The 14638-nt window shown below is 42.6% G+C and overlaps 1 protein-coding gene across 1 annotated transcript; it reads right to left on the reverse strand.

Moving 5' to 3' along the window:
• Positions 1 to 12281: 12281 nt before the first annotated feature.
• Positions 12282 to 14336, reverse strand: LOC118659296 (RNA polymerase-associated protein RTF1 homolog). The gene has a single exon (XM_036315572.1). The coding sequence runs from the start codon at positions 14334 to 14336 to the stop codon at positions 12282 to 12284; it is 2055 nt and encodes a 684-aa protein (XP_036171465.1).
• Between the last annotated feature and the right edge of the window lie 302 nt (positions 14337 to 14638).

Raw genomic sequence — 14638 nt, forward strand, 5'->3', positions numbered from 1 at the left:
AAAGGAGTGTGAATGCCTCAATGGCTTCTTTGGATAAAGAAACTTTGATTCTGTGGTATACGTGTTTATGCAGATTAAGTTGATGTTTGATTACAAACTCCAAGGTAGAAGGAAAATAAATATGTTCATGAAGACTAGAAATTCCAAAAGGGAAGAAGAGAAAAAAATTAGTAATGAATACTCTGATGGTTGCTGTCTAGGAGAGTCTAGATCAAGCATGCAAACTCGAGGCTCGCCAGCTGCATGCTTGGTTTAGATAGATTTCACTATGGCATCTCTGTGCTCAGAGGCCGGCAGTGGGGACCTCCCCATTTCCCCAGATCCACACCCCCAAACACAGCACACTCTACTCTCCTGTTCTGTCTGAATCCACCATGTTTGCTGGCCTCATCTCTCCTGCCTTCCCTGCCTGCTCCCTCGCCTAAGCCACATAGCAGAAGGTTACTGTGGCCTGAACACCTTCTGAGCTATCCTGCCTGAGGCCTCTGCACCCTCCCCTTCTTTACAGGTTCAGGAATAATAATCGATCTTGAAAGGCCAATTGAAATGGATAAATCCCCTCTAAGTCCTTTCCTAGCACCTTGACAGGAAATGATTGCTTCCTTGGCAGTCCCAAAGGACTTAGTAGTTTTCTTGTTCCATTCATCAAAACCTGCCTTTTATTAAAATGACATTTATTTGTAAATGTGTCTGACTTTCCCTCTGAAACTGTAAACACACTCTTGGTCCCTTACCTACTGCACCCTGTACATAGTAAGCATTCAAAGAATGCTAATTGAGGGAAAACAATTTAAATGTCCTCAAATAGAGGCCCCGATGAGTCGGGTATGGTCCAGGCATGCAGTGGGTTTTATGCAACCATTACAAATGTGATATGTGTCTTTAAAGATACAGAAGCATAGCTATTGACATTTACATTTCTACTGCCTTGGCATGACCACAGCTACTCATGGAACATTCCACCTGCTTTCAGGCACCTCCCTGTCCCCTTGCAGTGAGTTAGGTGGAGGCATGTGTGTGCGTATATAGCCAATGGAATGTGAGCACAAGTGTCCATTAGTAAATACATTTATTCTGCTAAAGCAATGAAAAGTCCATGCATGATCCTCCAGGCTTCCTTCTTCCACGCTGGAGACCAAGATGGCCATGCAGTCCAGATGGTGTAGCTATCAAATGACAGTGCCTCCAACTGGGTGCCCAGGTGACCACATGGAGCAGAGTCATAATAAATACGTTTGCAAAGTGAGAACTAAACCTTCATGATGTTAAGCCACTGGCATTTTGGTGAGTGACACACGAAATAGGATGGGAATACTTCTTTTACAGGTTATTGTGACAATGACATGACATTATAGTAACAAGCATGGTGCTTGGCATATATAGGCACTTGCTAAATGATAGTTCCTGTCTCCCTGTCTGTTCTCCCATGTGGTGAACTTCAAACTGATCATTAGTAAATACAGTTATTTCGCAGAGTGGATGTTGTGATGGAGGATTTAGAAAAATCCCAGACTGTGTCCTGTTGCACTTGCTTAAAGTCCCAGATGAGTTGTCATGGAGGAAACTGAGAGGACCAGCGGGAAGGCTCTGGGCCTCCAGCAGGGATGCAGGAATGGGCGCCTAAGGGTGCCCCAAGTTTAATGGCTTGCCTTCTGTTCTATTTGCCCTTTCTTATCTAACGGAAACAATTAATTCTTGCCTGAGTGGGGCAAGAGGTCGAGGGAGACAGAGGAATTCCTGGACGGTCACCGTAGTGCCTAGAGCAGAGAGCTAGAGGGCTGTGTGTGGGGATGAAGGTTGTGAAAAGGGGCGAGTCGTAGGAGGCTCACCAGAGAAAGAGAAGTGTCACGTTTAATCCCATTTGTCCTGTGGGAGTTTTCCAAAGCCAGACAAAGGACATGGTATCTAATGCCCGGTCTCACACACAGGCGTCCAGGACAGTTTTTGTGTTCTTTTTAAACGCTGCACACACTTGGCTGCACAGATTTGAAGAAGGACAAAGGTTGTTTTAATGGTGTTAATGGGGGGTGATGGGCGAATCATAATCTTTTAACCAAAATGGTTCAGTCGTTTGTGTCAGCTATTGAAAGCAAAGACTCTTTGGTAGGTATAGAAAGAAAGGAGAAAAGGATTTGAAATTGCTTGCCACCCACCTCCTCCACAGGAGTGCTGAGTGCATTAAGGAGGAATGTCTCAGCGCTGTGAACGCCCTGGAAAGAAGTTGCTTTGCCAGTTCCAAATATTATTGTGACTTGCTTAGGCGGAGCTGAGGGAAAGATGGGGGTGGGAGGCTGGCTACTGCATGCAGTGTTTTTCTTTTGGGGCTCCCAGGCTGTTCCAGAAGCAGAACTACTGCTGAGAACGACCCCAAAGAGAAAGTAGCACATATTCTGGGTTCTTATTCCCGCAATGTGCTTGCCTTTCTGGGAGACCCTGGTCTACGTTTGGTGCCTTGCTGTGGCTTCAAGTGGTTTCTGCTGCTGACTCTTAAACTTAGTTTTGAAAGGACACATTGAGAACTGCAAATAACGTGAAGCTTGTTGGAAACATGGAGCTAAATAAATGCCATTAGAATAATAATGTAATGAAGGTAGAACGTAAACATTTTGTATCATCTTCTTTGCAAAAGAGCTTAACATGCTTCCAAGAAAGGCTTTTGTTGGTATAGAGATGTGTGTTGAACTACTGAAATGAATTTGGGTGGCAGATAATAGTGACAGTGATAGCGACTGTCTTGTATTTGTAAAGGTTAGAACTTACAAAGCACATTCCATGTGCTCTATCTTCTGTGATCCTACAGCACTGAATTCAGGTAAGCAGGTGAATGTTACTGTGATTATCTCCATTTCATAGATAGAAACATTGAGCCTCCCCAAAGGGAAAACTCTGAGAAAAATAGCTAGTAATTGTTCCAACAGACACACACAAAAAGAAGCATACCCCCCTCAAAAGCAAAATAACCAAGAAAAATAACAAAGATGCCTACTCAATAATTTTTTTTTAAATGTTAGAAGTGCTTGCCCTAGCTGGTTTGGCTCAGTGGATAGAGCGTCGGCCTGCAGACTCAAGGGTCCCAGGTTCCATTCCGGTCAAGGGCATGTACCTTGGTTGCAGGCACATCCCCAGTAGGGAGTGTGCAGGAGGCAGCTGATCGATGTTTCTCTCTCATCAGTGTTTCTAATTCTCTGTCCCTCTCCCTTCCTCTCTGTAAAAGATCAATAAAATATATTAAAAAAAAAAAGAAGTGTTGAAGAAATGCTTTACCGAGATTTCAGCAGTGATTTTTAAACAAATTTTGCTTTTTACTTAAGGAAACTGTGGTATAATTTGGTGGAAGAGAGGGGGAACCAGCCTGGAAGAACAGAATATGGAGAGTTGTAGAGGCTGGAGGGTACATAGTATTTTGCTCATCTGAAGATACAATGAATGCAAGAGAAGGCTCTTATATAAATTAGTAGAAAACCTCAGAGCCAATGATTAAATTTGACTCAAGAAGCAGTTAGAAGCCTGCACAAGTTTGAGAAGGTGTGTGACAGAAGCAAAACACTTGAGAGATATATACCAAATATACCAAGCCATGAAAAAGGGGGAAGTGGGTATACAATTGGGAGGCATTTTGGGGGGAGAATGAACTCCAAGACAGAAAGGAGCCACAGTTGTCTTCAGATCAGTAGCTGGGTGGGAGGAGGTATGTTGGGTGCTGACAATCAGAGTTATCTAGGAACTTACTAAAAAGACAAAAAATCTCATCCTCCACACCCATCCTGCTCTCACACCCACCTCTCAAGATTCCAGATAGACTTTCTAGGGGTTTGGTGTCGATGGTAAAAGCTCTCCAGGTGATTCTGACATGGGATACAAAGAAGGATGAAAAGTAAGATTCCCGTCCCAGGAGATCTTTGGTCTGACCCATGAAAAGATTGAGATGAATGAGAACTCCAATACTCTGTGCCACATGGTATGATGAAAGTATGTAGAGAAAGCTCTGAAAGTCATGTGAAGGAATGATTCAGCCTACATAGAGAAGAAAAGGGTCACAAGATGAGTTGTTCTCAACCCCAACAGCACATTTCAAACAACCAATTAAATCAGGCTCTCTGCGGGGATGGGGCCTGGGTAGTAGTATTTTTAAAAAGCTCCTCAGATGATCCTAGTGCACCTAGGGTTGGCGATAGCTGTTAGAGATCAAAGTTACCCCAGCCTTTCAAGAAGGAGTAGATGCTTTTCTAGGCAAAAAGAGTAATGGAACTGACACAGGCACAGAGACATGAAAGTAGCATGGTTGGAGAACAGGGAAGAGTCTAGCGTGGCTAGGACTTTGGTAATGAGGAGGAGATACTGAAAAGGTAAACTGAGGAAGCAATGTGAAGATGATGGTGGCAGTGGTGGTGTTTGAGGAGGAGGAGGAAGAGGAAGAAGAGTAGGGGAGGAGGAAGAGGACGAGGAGGAAGAGGTCATCCTGAAAGCATTATGACATGTTTTTTTTTTCGAAAGAGTGAGAGGAGAGACCTATGTTTTATAGCAATCCTGGAGGGTGAAGATGGATTAAAAGAGACATAAGGATGCCCAACTTTTGGCTTAATTTCTTTGGACCATTGGGCCCATTTTTGCGTATAGTTGTGGTAAAGCAATGGCTAGTGAGTCTTTGAAATTACTATGCATGGTAGCCACAAAGATGATTGTCTTAATTCTCTCTCTTTCTCCCTTCCTTCCTTCCTTCCTTCCTTCCTTCCTTCCTTCCTTCCTTCCTTCCTCCCTCCCTCCCTCCCTCCCTCCCTCCCTCCCTCCCTCTCTTTCTTTCTTTCTTTCTTTCTTTCTTTCTTTCTTTCTTTCTTTCTTTTGTTAATCCTCACCTGAGAATATTTTTTCATTTATTTTTAAAGAAAATGGAAGGAAAGGAGGGGGTGTGAGAGAGAGAGAAACAATGATGTGAGAGAGACACATCAATTGGCTGCCTCCTGCGCACACCCAGACCAGTTAGGATGGAACCTGCAACCCAGGTATGCGCCCTTGACAGGGAACCTAAAACTCCTCATTGAGTGGGCTGACACTCTAACCACTAAGAAACACCAGCCAGGGCTGTCTTCTTGAGTTGGGTTTTTTTTTGTTTGTTTTTTATAAAATGAAAAGTATCAGGGCCCACTTTCCTTCCAAAGTACCAAAGTGTGAGCTTATCTCCCTTTCCCCCATCGAAGATTAGAAGTGATTTCAAATTTGTCTGTCCTTCCAAAGTAGGAATTTAAACCCCTCCTCCGGCTTTTTGTAACAATTTCAGGCAGTACATACAAATATTACAAACATTTAAAGGCAGTCATTTTAAAAGCAGTTTCAGATAATGAGGTAAATCTTGCCTCTTGGGGTAAAGGGAACACTACCAGTGGGCTTTGTCCTTCCTCCCCTTCCCCCCTTCCCCCCGCCCCGCCCCCCCCCCCCCCCCCCGCCCGCCCCCGTTCGTTTGTTTCCCTGTCTTCTTTAAGGGCCTTAATATTAAACTGAAGTTTATTCATAGTTTTTACTCAATTTTATTTCTATTTTGAAATTGAAAAGTGGATGAATAAAAATTAACATTTGAACCTTTTAAAGTCTTTAAATTAAGTTGATTTTTACATGTATGTTCTTAGATTATGCATTTCTTTTCTTCTACTCTGAACCCATAGCTCTTGATGTGAAGTACACAAACACATGCACTGTTTCCAGATGGTAGTAAAAGATTAATGGTGGCCAGGAATGTTGAGGCCCTGAGGTTTACAGATGCTTGATTTTGTTTTTAGACTCCGCAGATAGATTTCCTTCTTCACTACACCCTTCAAGCATTCAATGAATACCCACTGTCGGCCAGGCCCCCTGAGGGTTGGAGTAGAGATGAATAAGGCAGTCCTCGATTGCACCTCACCTTCCTAATAACTAAGATGAAATAGGGGATAAGATTATTTTTTACATAATGAAACTGGGGCCCAGAAGGGTTAAGGACATGGATCAAGGCTAAACAGGAGTGGATCCAAGATCATTCTATCTTTGGAGTGGTGCTCAAATCAAATCCTTACATTGTGTGACATGTTTCAATAGTACTTGAATTACTGAGGAGGCGGTGGCAACTGATAATTTATGTTACTATAGTGGAAAAAAATTGACATTTCCATTATTTGAGATTGTTTTGAGATTTTAAAACATGAACTGAAAAAAAAAAATGATAGAACCCGGCGAAGCAGTTATTTAACGTAGGAAATTAAATACTTCATCCTTAACTATTACTTGTTAAAGAAGAACAAAATGTTAACATTTAACAAATGTTAAAATTACTTTCTAATTTTTAATGAAAAATTTTCCTTAAAATCCTTTTATAATTACAAACCCATAAAAAGTATTAATTGAGCGAGGGACTGTTAAATTCCATATGGTTTTCACATATATTTTTAAAATTTTAAGTAAGAGCATTGATAACAGTGATGATTTTATTTTTTCATGTAACTACCCTAAAACTTTGAAGTACTTTGAAAATATTAAACAGCAAAATACTAAAATCCTAGATGATGAGGAATCTTTCTGGTCTAACTCAAACCTGTGTTTACACCTTGAAAAATTCTTACCATATTCTTAAGGGATCCTATAATTCTTCATATCTTAACTCACTCCTGAGCTTCATTTAAAAAAGAAAAGTAACATGCCTGGCCAGTGTGGCTCAGTGGCTGTACATTGACCCCAGAACCAAGAGGTTGCCAGTTCAATTCCCGGTGAGGGCACATGCCTGGGTTGCAGGCATGGTCCCAAGTAGGGGGTGTGCAGGAGGCAGTGATCAATGATCTTCTTATCAATGTTTCTATCTCTTTATCCCTCTTCCCTTCCTCTCTCTAAAAATCAATAAAAACATATTTAAAAAAATAAATAAAAAAGAAAAGTAACAGAAAAATTTCTGAGCTATTGAACAGATGCATAAATTGTTATACTTTCTCTTTTTACTCACTCCTATGTTCTTTTTTTCTATGCAATGTCTTCCTTTTCTCATTCAATAATAGAGACAATTCCGATAACTTCCTTAAATTAACCTAAGTAGATAAAGTGTAGTTCATTAACTTCACATTTTATGTTTCCAAAGTTGAAAACTTACCTGCAGTTGTACTAAGGACTCCATCCCATTCCCTGCCCATTTCTGACCACTTCTCTCATTGTTGTTCTACTTTGTCTGCTGGGTACACATACTGTAGGGAGCACCAATCCTTGCAGCCCACTTGCAGATGAACCTGAATTAAAAATCTCAGTTTCACTCCCTGTTGGCTCTTAACTTGGGAAAATCACTTAAATTCACTGCATTTTGGTTTTCTCCTGGGCAAAATGGGGATTTTTTTATTTTTGTTTTTTGTTTTCAGGAGGGTGATTAAAAATTAAGTAGTAATGCATGTAAACTCCTGGCCCAATGCCTGTCTAGTACAGAGTAAGTTCCTGTCTCTGCTTCTAGTAAGCAAATAAATAAACAAGCAAAACCTTCTTACCCTGGACACTCCTCTCTAGCTCCTCTTTGTTTTAAGCCACAAATCACATTCATAGACTCTTTATTTCTCATCAGACATTTTCTTTTTCTTTTTTAAAAATATATTTTTATTGATTTGGGAGAGGGAGAGAGAGATAGAAAAATCAATGATGAGAGAGAATCATTGATTGGCTGCCTCCTGCACGCCCGCTATGGGGGTCAAGCCTGCAACCTGGACATGTGCCCTTGACCGGAATTGAACCTGGGACCCTTCAGTCCACAGGCCAATGCTCTATTCACTGAGCCAAACTAGCTAGGGCCAGACATTTTCTGATGTACATGTTGTGAGCGCTGGTTCTTATTTATATTCTCTAGAAAAAGAGCATTTATATTCTTCTCTCCTTTGGGAAATGCTAGCTTTCACTCCAGAAATGTGAATCTTTGGAGTTTGAAATAAATAGTTTAAAAGTCAGCTGGTTTGCAATTTTAGGCACGTTTAAGTAAGCTAAGAGTATATTTCATTATTTTTTTTATAATAGTGAAATGATGGGTGCTTTTATCAGTTAGGTAACCACCCATGGGTATAAATGATATATTTGTTGGTTCTGGACTTTTATGGGATTTTCTGCCCAGCCTCCCTTTTCTCTGAGAAACCCAACCTTCCTGGGGCCTACCCTGCCATGTTCTTACCTGAGTTGCTCTGCCCTCTGCCCCAACTGTAATTGATTGTCCCAGGAGAGGGCACCTAGGAAGCAGAGCCCATGAGCTCTTGCTCTAGGATTTTTGGCCTAAAGCAAAAGAGGTCAATTGATATTTCTCTGTTGGTGCAAATGATAAGATGTGAAATTTGAGAACAACTGTGCACATATTTCCTACCACATGGAGAAATCTGGTGAAACAAGTAGAAATGAATCTTGGAAGTCTCGGGTGCCAGTCACTACACCTGTTCCCAAGTGAACGTGTAATTCTCCAGCAGTTAGCAGACCTTAGGGGCTGCTTTTCTTTATTCCCGACATAAAGCATTTTGAGTGTGGAGGTGGGAGAAGAAAAAAGGAGGAAAGGAAATAAGTCTCCCTTCTTTGGGAAAATGCTCTCTGGAGGTAGTTGATTTTTTAAAAAATATATTTTTATTGATTTCAGAGAGAGGAAGGGAGAAGGAAAGAGAGAGAAACATCAATGATAAGAGAGAATCATGGATTGGCTCACCCCTGCCCTCCTTCTGTGGTTCAAGCCCACAACCAAGGCATGTGTCCTGACTAGGAGTTGAACTGTGACCTCCAGGTTCATAATGGACACTCAACCACTGAGCCACACTAGCCGGGCAGACATTACCATTTTTGATTGAAAAAAAATATAATTACAAAATAGGAAATAAAACTTTTAGGAACTGGGATAGGAAAAAGCATAAACACTCATGGACACATGTATTTGTCATATGTAACCAAAGAGTAGTGTGAGACCCTAATTAATTTTTGCACATTTTTGATTCTCTCAATTTAAGCAGATACTTCATCATCTTAGGAAAGGCAGCAGCAGACAGGAAATAGAGCCTAGCAGGGTTTTCCAAAACCAAAAAGGAAAGTTTCCCATTTGGATGACAGAAGGGAGGACTGGGGTGTTGGAATAGCAGAGGTCACTCTGTCATTTCTCTGGGGTGCAGTTGCTGGTGGTGCTGGCGGTCTCAAATGGTGCGAGATGTGCTCAGGACATGGGACTATGGTGGATCATAGCTTTATGGAGCCATCCTGATACCCCAGCATTGCTTAAAAGCAACAGAAAGCAGTTGGCCTGAATGGACAGGGACCTCATGGCCAGAGATAATGCTCTTATCTCTGTGTGGAACACTGGCTGATGGCCACAAGCTCATCATCCTAGGCCAGTGGTCGGCAAACCACGGCTCTCGAGCCACATGCGGCTCTTTGGCCCCTTGAGTGTGGCTCTTCCACAAAATACCATGTGCAGGCGTGCACGTACAGTGTGATTGAAACATCGTGGCCCATGCGCAGAAGTCCGTTTTCAGCCTGGGCGAGTCTATTTCGAAGAAGTGGCGTTAGAAGAAGTGGGGGTGTTGGTCGGGCGGGCGACGGAGACGCTCGCAGGTGGGCCGGGGGATACGCAGCACAGGGGAGGCGCCAAATATCAACAGTACTTAAACTACATAGGTAGGTTAATAACAATGTACCTATCTATATAGTTGAAGTTTAAAAAATGTGGCTCTCAAAAGAAATTTCAATCATTGTACTGTTGATATTTGGCTCTGTTGACTAATGAGTTTGCCAACCACTGTTCTAGGCTGTTATAGGCTGAGTTGAGCTCCCCATTGCTCAATTCATATGTTGGAACCTAATCCCCAGTATCTCAGAAAGTGTCTGTATTTGGAGAGAAGGTCTTTAAAGAGGTAAGTAAGTTAAAATGAGATCAGATGATAGGTCTTAATCTAGTTTTACTGGCATTCCTTCCTATAAGAGGAGATTAGGACACAGACACAGAGGAAAGACCTGTGAAGATACAAGGGAAAGGCAAGCCAAGGAGAGTGGCCTCAGGGAAAACCAACTCTGCTGCCATCTTGATCTTGAACTTTTAGCCTCCAGAACTGTGAGAAAATAAATTCTGTTCTTTAAGCCACACAGTCTGTGGCATTTTGTTATGGCAGCCTGAGCAAACCAATACACAGGCATTGACCTGATGTGAGACCTTAGAACCTTATCACATCCTGGGGGATCACTCCAGGATGGCTGAAGTGGAAAGCTTGCCAACCTTTTAAGATTAGGACTTGAAATATGAATTAACTTGTTTAATGGCAAATAACACCTTATTTCTTGCACACCTAAATCTGAGCTCTGTGAGTTAAACTTACTACCAATGCTGTTTTGTTTCATGTTGATTTTTCTACATTATATTTTGAGGGATCTCCTTTTATTTCTGCTATTTACTATTCATCCTTGTTTTATGCATCTCTCTTTTAGAAGTCATTATTTTATGACCCGTTGTGAAGTTGTTCAAAATCACCTAGTACATTTCTTTACTTCTTTATGCTTTCCAGGAAGCTTGCCTATACTGATTTTTGTGTTAAGTGTTCAAAACCATATGTATATAAAATATATGCATAGAAAATTTTTACCCTTTGGAAATTTTTCACAAAGAAATTCTACTATAGAGAAGAGGCTTGGAAGAAGGAATTAGTAACCAAACCTCCCAGTTTGCAGCTGATTCAACTGCTAGGAGGCAAAACGACCCAGCAATAAACAGTGAAAGCAATGGAAAAGGCTTGAGGAGTTTTGTGATTTTATCAGCAGATGGCAAGTATAATTTAATGTAGACAAACTAATAATTAATTGGGGAGCAAGAAGGCCAGTCCAGTGATGTGTCTAGGCAGAAAATAATCCTCTAACACACAGATCAAGAAAAGGATTTAGGGATTATTCTTGAAAAATCATTAAAACTATCAGTCTAGTGTATAGTTCTGGGAACAAAGGCAAACACAGTGTTAGCCAAGAGCAAGCACAGAAACTGGAGGTGGTACCTGTTAGTTTAAAAAGAACTTGTTTGATCTAGTCAGGAATATCATCATGTTAGCCATTATTATGTAAGAAGGTGACAGAAGAATGATAAAAACCCAACAATCAAATTTATCCACTTATACAAAAGGGCTGCAAACTCAAATGCCTTCAAGTACCAAGCAGCTGGATAATGTGTGAGTTGTCATGGTAAAACTTTGGGGAATGGTGGGAACTAGGTCAGAATGGAGGGTGCTTAAAGACTTTCAGGTTCACACACATAGGCGCGCGCACGCACGCGCACACACACACACACACACACACACACACACACAGTAGTGGCCCAATAAAACATGTATGGCTGCCCAATTCAGCTGAGGCCACCAATGTGAGTTCCTGCCTTAGAAAGTCTAAGTGCCTCTCTTCTGATCCCCCACTCTAATCTGAGGGTCCCTGGACAATAAGACTGTATTTTATTCAATCTTGTATCTAGCATGGCACTGAGCATATTGCTTTGCCCCATGAAGACTGGTTGGAAATGTTGCAATGATGAAGAAGCTCTAGGCTGTATATAGCAGAAAATGCTACTGACAGTTGCTGTGCCTGTTACTTTGTGGCTGCTGTGTCTGAAGCTGAATGTCTAAAAGAGCTCATGAGTGGGCCCCTAAGCCCACTCTGTGCTTGACTCAGCCTCACAGGACCTAATTTGCATGCAGTGTAAATTACGTATGTCTCTGTTATATATAATCCTGTGTTTTCTCTCCTATCTGCTCCTCCCATCAAGCTCGGCCTTTCTTCATCCCAGATCTTTCTCTCCCCCTTTTCAGCAATATAAGAAATTTCTCAGTTGGTTTTTCCTTTTCTATCCCCTCATCCTGGTTATTTTCTTTCCTGCTCATTCTCATTGTACCTATTCCACAAAAGATGGGCGGCAAAAACAATCTCAGTGATGTATGTCTTCCGGGGGTGTGATATTCTGGTTAGCAGAGTTTGTGTTGAACTGACATTTTACTACTCCTTTGAAATGCACAATCCTTTTCTGGTAGGTAATAGAAATTGATTAGCAATCAAGAAGTGCGTTAGGCTGATCTTAATGTTTATTTATGTTTAAATTGTGCACTGATATTACAAAAAACCCCACCCTATATAACAAAGCATAATAATGAAATGGATACTTGTGCACTCTATTTAGAGTCTCTTCCCAGTTTCTACTGCTGCTCCAGCCCAGAGAGGGCACATTAAAGGAAGAGGAAAGGCGGGACACTGATGGGCATGCTGGGTCAGAAGCAGCAGGCTGGGTGAGCTCAAATAAGCCCTCGTCATCTTTTGTAGTCTTCCAAGTTCAGAGATCTCCTTGGAGCCCCATCCTTGGCTGGTGGAGCCTTGGAGGCGATGGCCAAAGCCTTTGACGCTGAGCTGGGAACTTGTAAATCAATCTTCACATCGAAATCATGTACTTTGAACAAGTCTTCTGAGAGGTCACTGGCTGACTTAGAATTCAAATCTTTATCCTTTCCCTGACCCTTGCTCATTTCCTTTGGGGCATCTGGTAACACTCCAGAACCATACTTTGCATTCAGCTGGGCCAAGATGGCAGCTTGAACAGCTGGGCTTCTGGAATTAGAAACGATGATAGGTGTGCATTTCCGTCTGGTAAAGGGATCCATCTGTTGGTTTTTCATGTTGTGACTTCCAGCCACAAGGGCCTTCTCAGACTTCACAATATTCCATTTCCGGTTCCGCTGGTTGATGTAAGTAATAGCAGATATGTTCTTGGTCCACTGGCGGTGCAGGGCCTCTGCCCGCGCCTCCAGCTCATTCAGCTGGTCTTGGATTTGTTTGGCCTTGTCCTGATCCCCCAGGTCCTCCGCCATGGCCTTTTCCTTTAGCAGCTGAGTCTTCTTCTTGGCATAGTTAAGCGGAGCTTTCCTGAACCTTTCTTTCTCTTTTACAATCTCCTCAATGTCTTGATCATTGAATTTATAATTAAGAGCTTCTTTAATAGATAATTCCTTCTTATTGATTTCATCTAGAGTGGGCAACTGCATGCCAGCAGAAAACATCGCTTCTTTCCACTTCATGAATTCGCTTTCAGTGAATGCTTGGTTTGAGACAAACTCTAGGCGGAATACCCGTCGGGCATCGCCATGCCGTAGCTGTAGCCCTTTGTTTGTTCTGGTGCCACCAAGCTGGTAAACCTTGGCGGTTTCCACAACACCCGTGATCTCAGCAACCCGGTAAACTGGTTTGCTGTTGTGGTTTCCAATGCCAATCCGTACAAAACATCCTGTGACAGTTCTAGCAAAGAAGGGCATATGACACCAACGTTCTAGCTTATGCCGTGATAATCGAACCCGATTCAGTTCTTCGGGTAAGGACACTGGTTGTGATTTCGGAGGGATCTCTTCTTTCTCTTCTTCTTCATCAGAGGATGGTGTTCGGGATGAGCGGCCTGTCTTTTCACTGGATTTGTCATCTTCTTCCTCCTGCTCATCGTCAGAGTGTGCCTCACTGGTTTTTAATGGCTGTTTTTTGGCGAGGAGCTCAGCTGTTCTGTTCTCTCTCTCTGCTTTTAGCTCCTCCATGGCTTGAGATTTTTTATCTAGTTTCTCATCCCGTTTGGAACGCCGTTCCTTGTTGTGGGATGTTACCTGAGATTCTTGAGTCTGTGTCAGCTTTTTCTTTTCTTGCTCTTCTTGCTTTTTCTTTTTTTCTTTCTTTTTGGTTGTTTTTAGTTTTTTCTTAATTTCGAATCTTCTTTTCAACATCTCCCTCTTCTCAATGCGGTTGAAGAGTTCTTGCTCTCTTTCCTTCTCTGTCATCTGCTCCAGACGAGCCCTGTCCTCCTCATCCCCCATGAGGTCTTCCCCATAGCCATCATGGAACTCTTCATCTTCAGAAGAGGCGTCAGAGTCTGAACTGGAGGAGGAGCTGTTGCTGTCAGAGTCGGACACTTCACCTTCCTCAGGGGCTGAGCTCTCAGCTGAACTGTCTTTGTCCGAACTGCCTGATGAAGCAGTTTTATTGACCTGTTTCTTCATGGTTCCTTTCTTCTCTATTTTTCTGGCCTTTCCTTTCTTCTTATTTTTATTGCTCCCGAACGTCCACTCATCATCACTGTCCGACGTCTCAGAGTCTGAGGAGGCTGCAGGCTGACTCACAGGTGGCTCCTTCTCCTCAGAGTCACTGCGCTTCCGCTTTGCCAGGGGCAAGAGTTCCTGATCCAGGTTCTCGCCGCTGCCGCTGTTCTCCATGTCCGAGTTGATCGCCACGCAGCCTTTCCGCTTCTTTGCCATGGTGATCCCCCAGCTCCCACGCCGGATGCCGCCCGGAGTCCCCTCTAGCCCGTCTGCTAGTGGGACAGCCACTGCCATTGCCACCGTCGCGATGTTGGGGTCCAACCCCAGCAGGTACAGGGGTTCCCAAAGGTGTGGACAGAGTCGGCGAAGAAGGAATGATATGGACACAGCGTTCAGTTGATCAGCAGCCTAACCAGGTTCTCTAGCCAGGATTTAGCCAGGATCTCCAGCCAGGTTCTGTCTCTACTTCTCCTGCTACATCAGTATTTATACCAGTTGGTCTTAATCCTATCCATTCTATTCCAATGGTTAGGGCGTTTGTTATCTCCATTCCAGGGAGTAAAGAGTAAGTAGTTTAAGCGTGATTGTTAGTAGTT

Source organism: Myotis myotis, unplaced genomic scaffold, assembly GCF_014108235.1.
Source record: "Myotis myotis isolate mMyoMyo1 unplaced genomic scaffold, mMyoMyo1.p scaffold_m19_p_6, whole genome shotgun sequence".
NCBI lineage: Eukaryota > Metazoa > Chordata > Mammalia > Chiroptera > Vespertilionidae > Myotis > Myotis myotis.

Coding starts and splice junctions, on each gene's coding strand:
- LOC118659296 (XM_036315572.1), bottom strand. CDS start 14,336: ATGGCAGTGGCTGTCCCACTAGCAGACGGGCTAGAGGGGACTCCGGGC.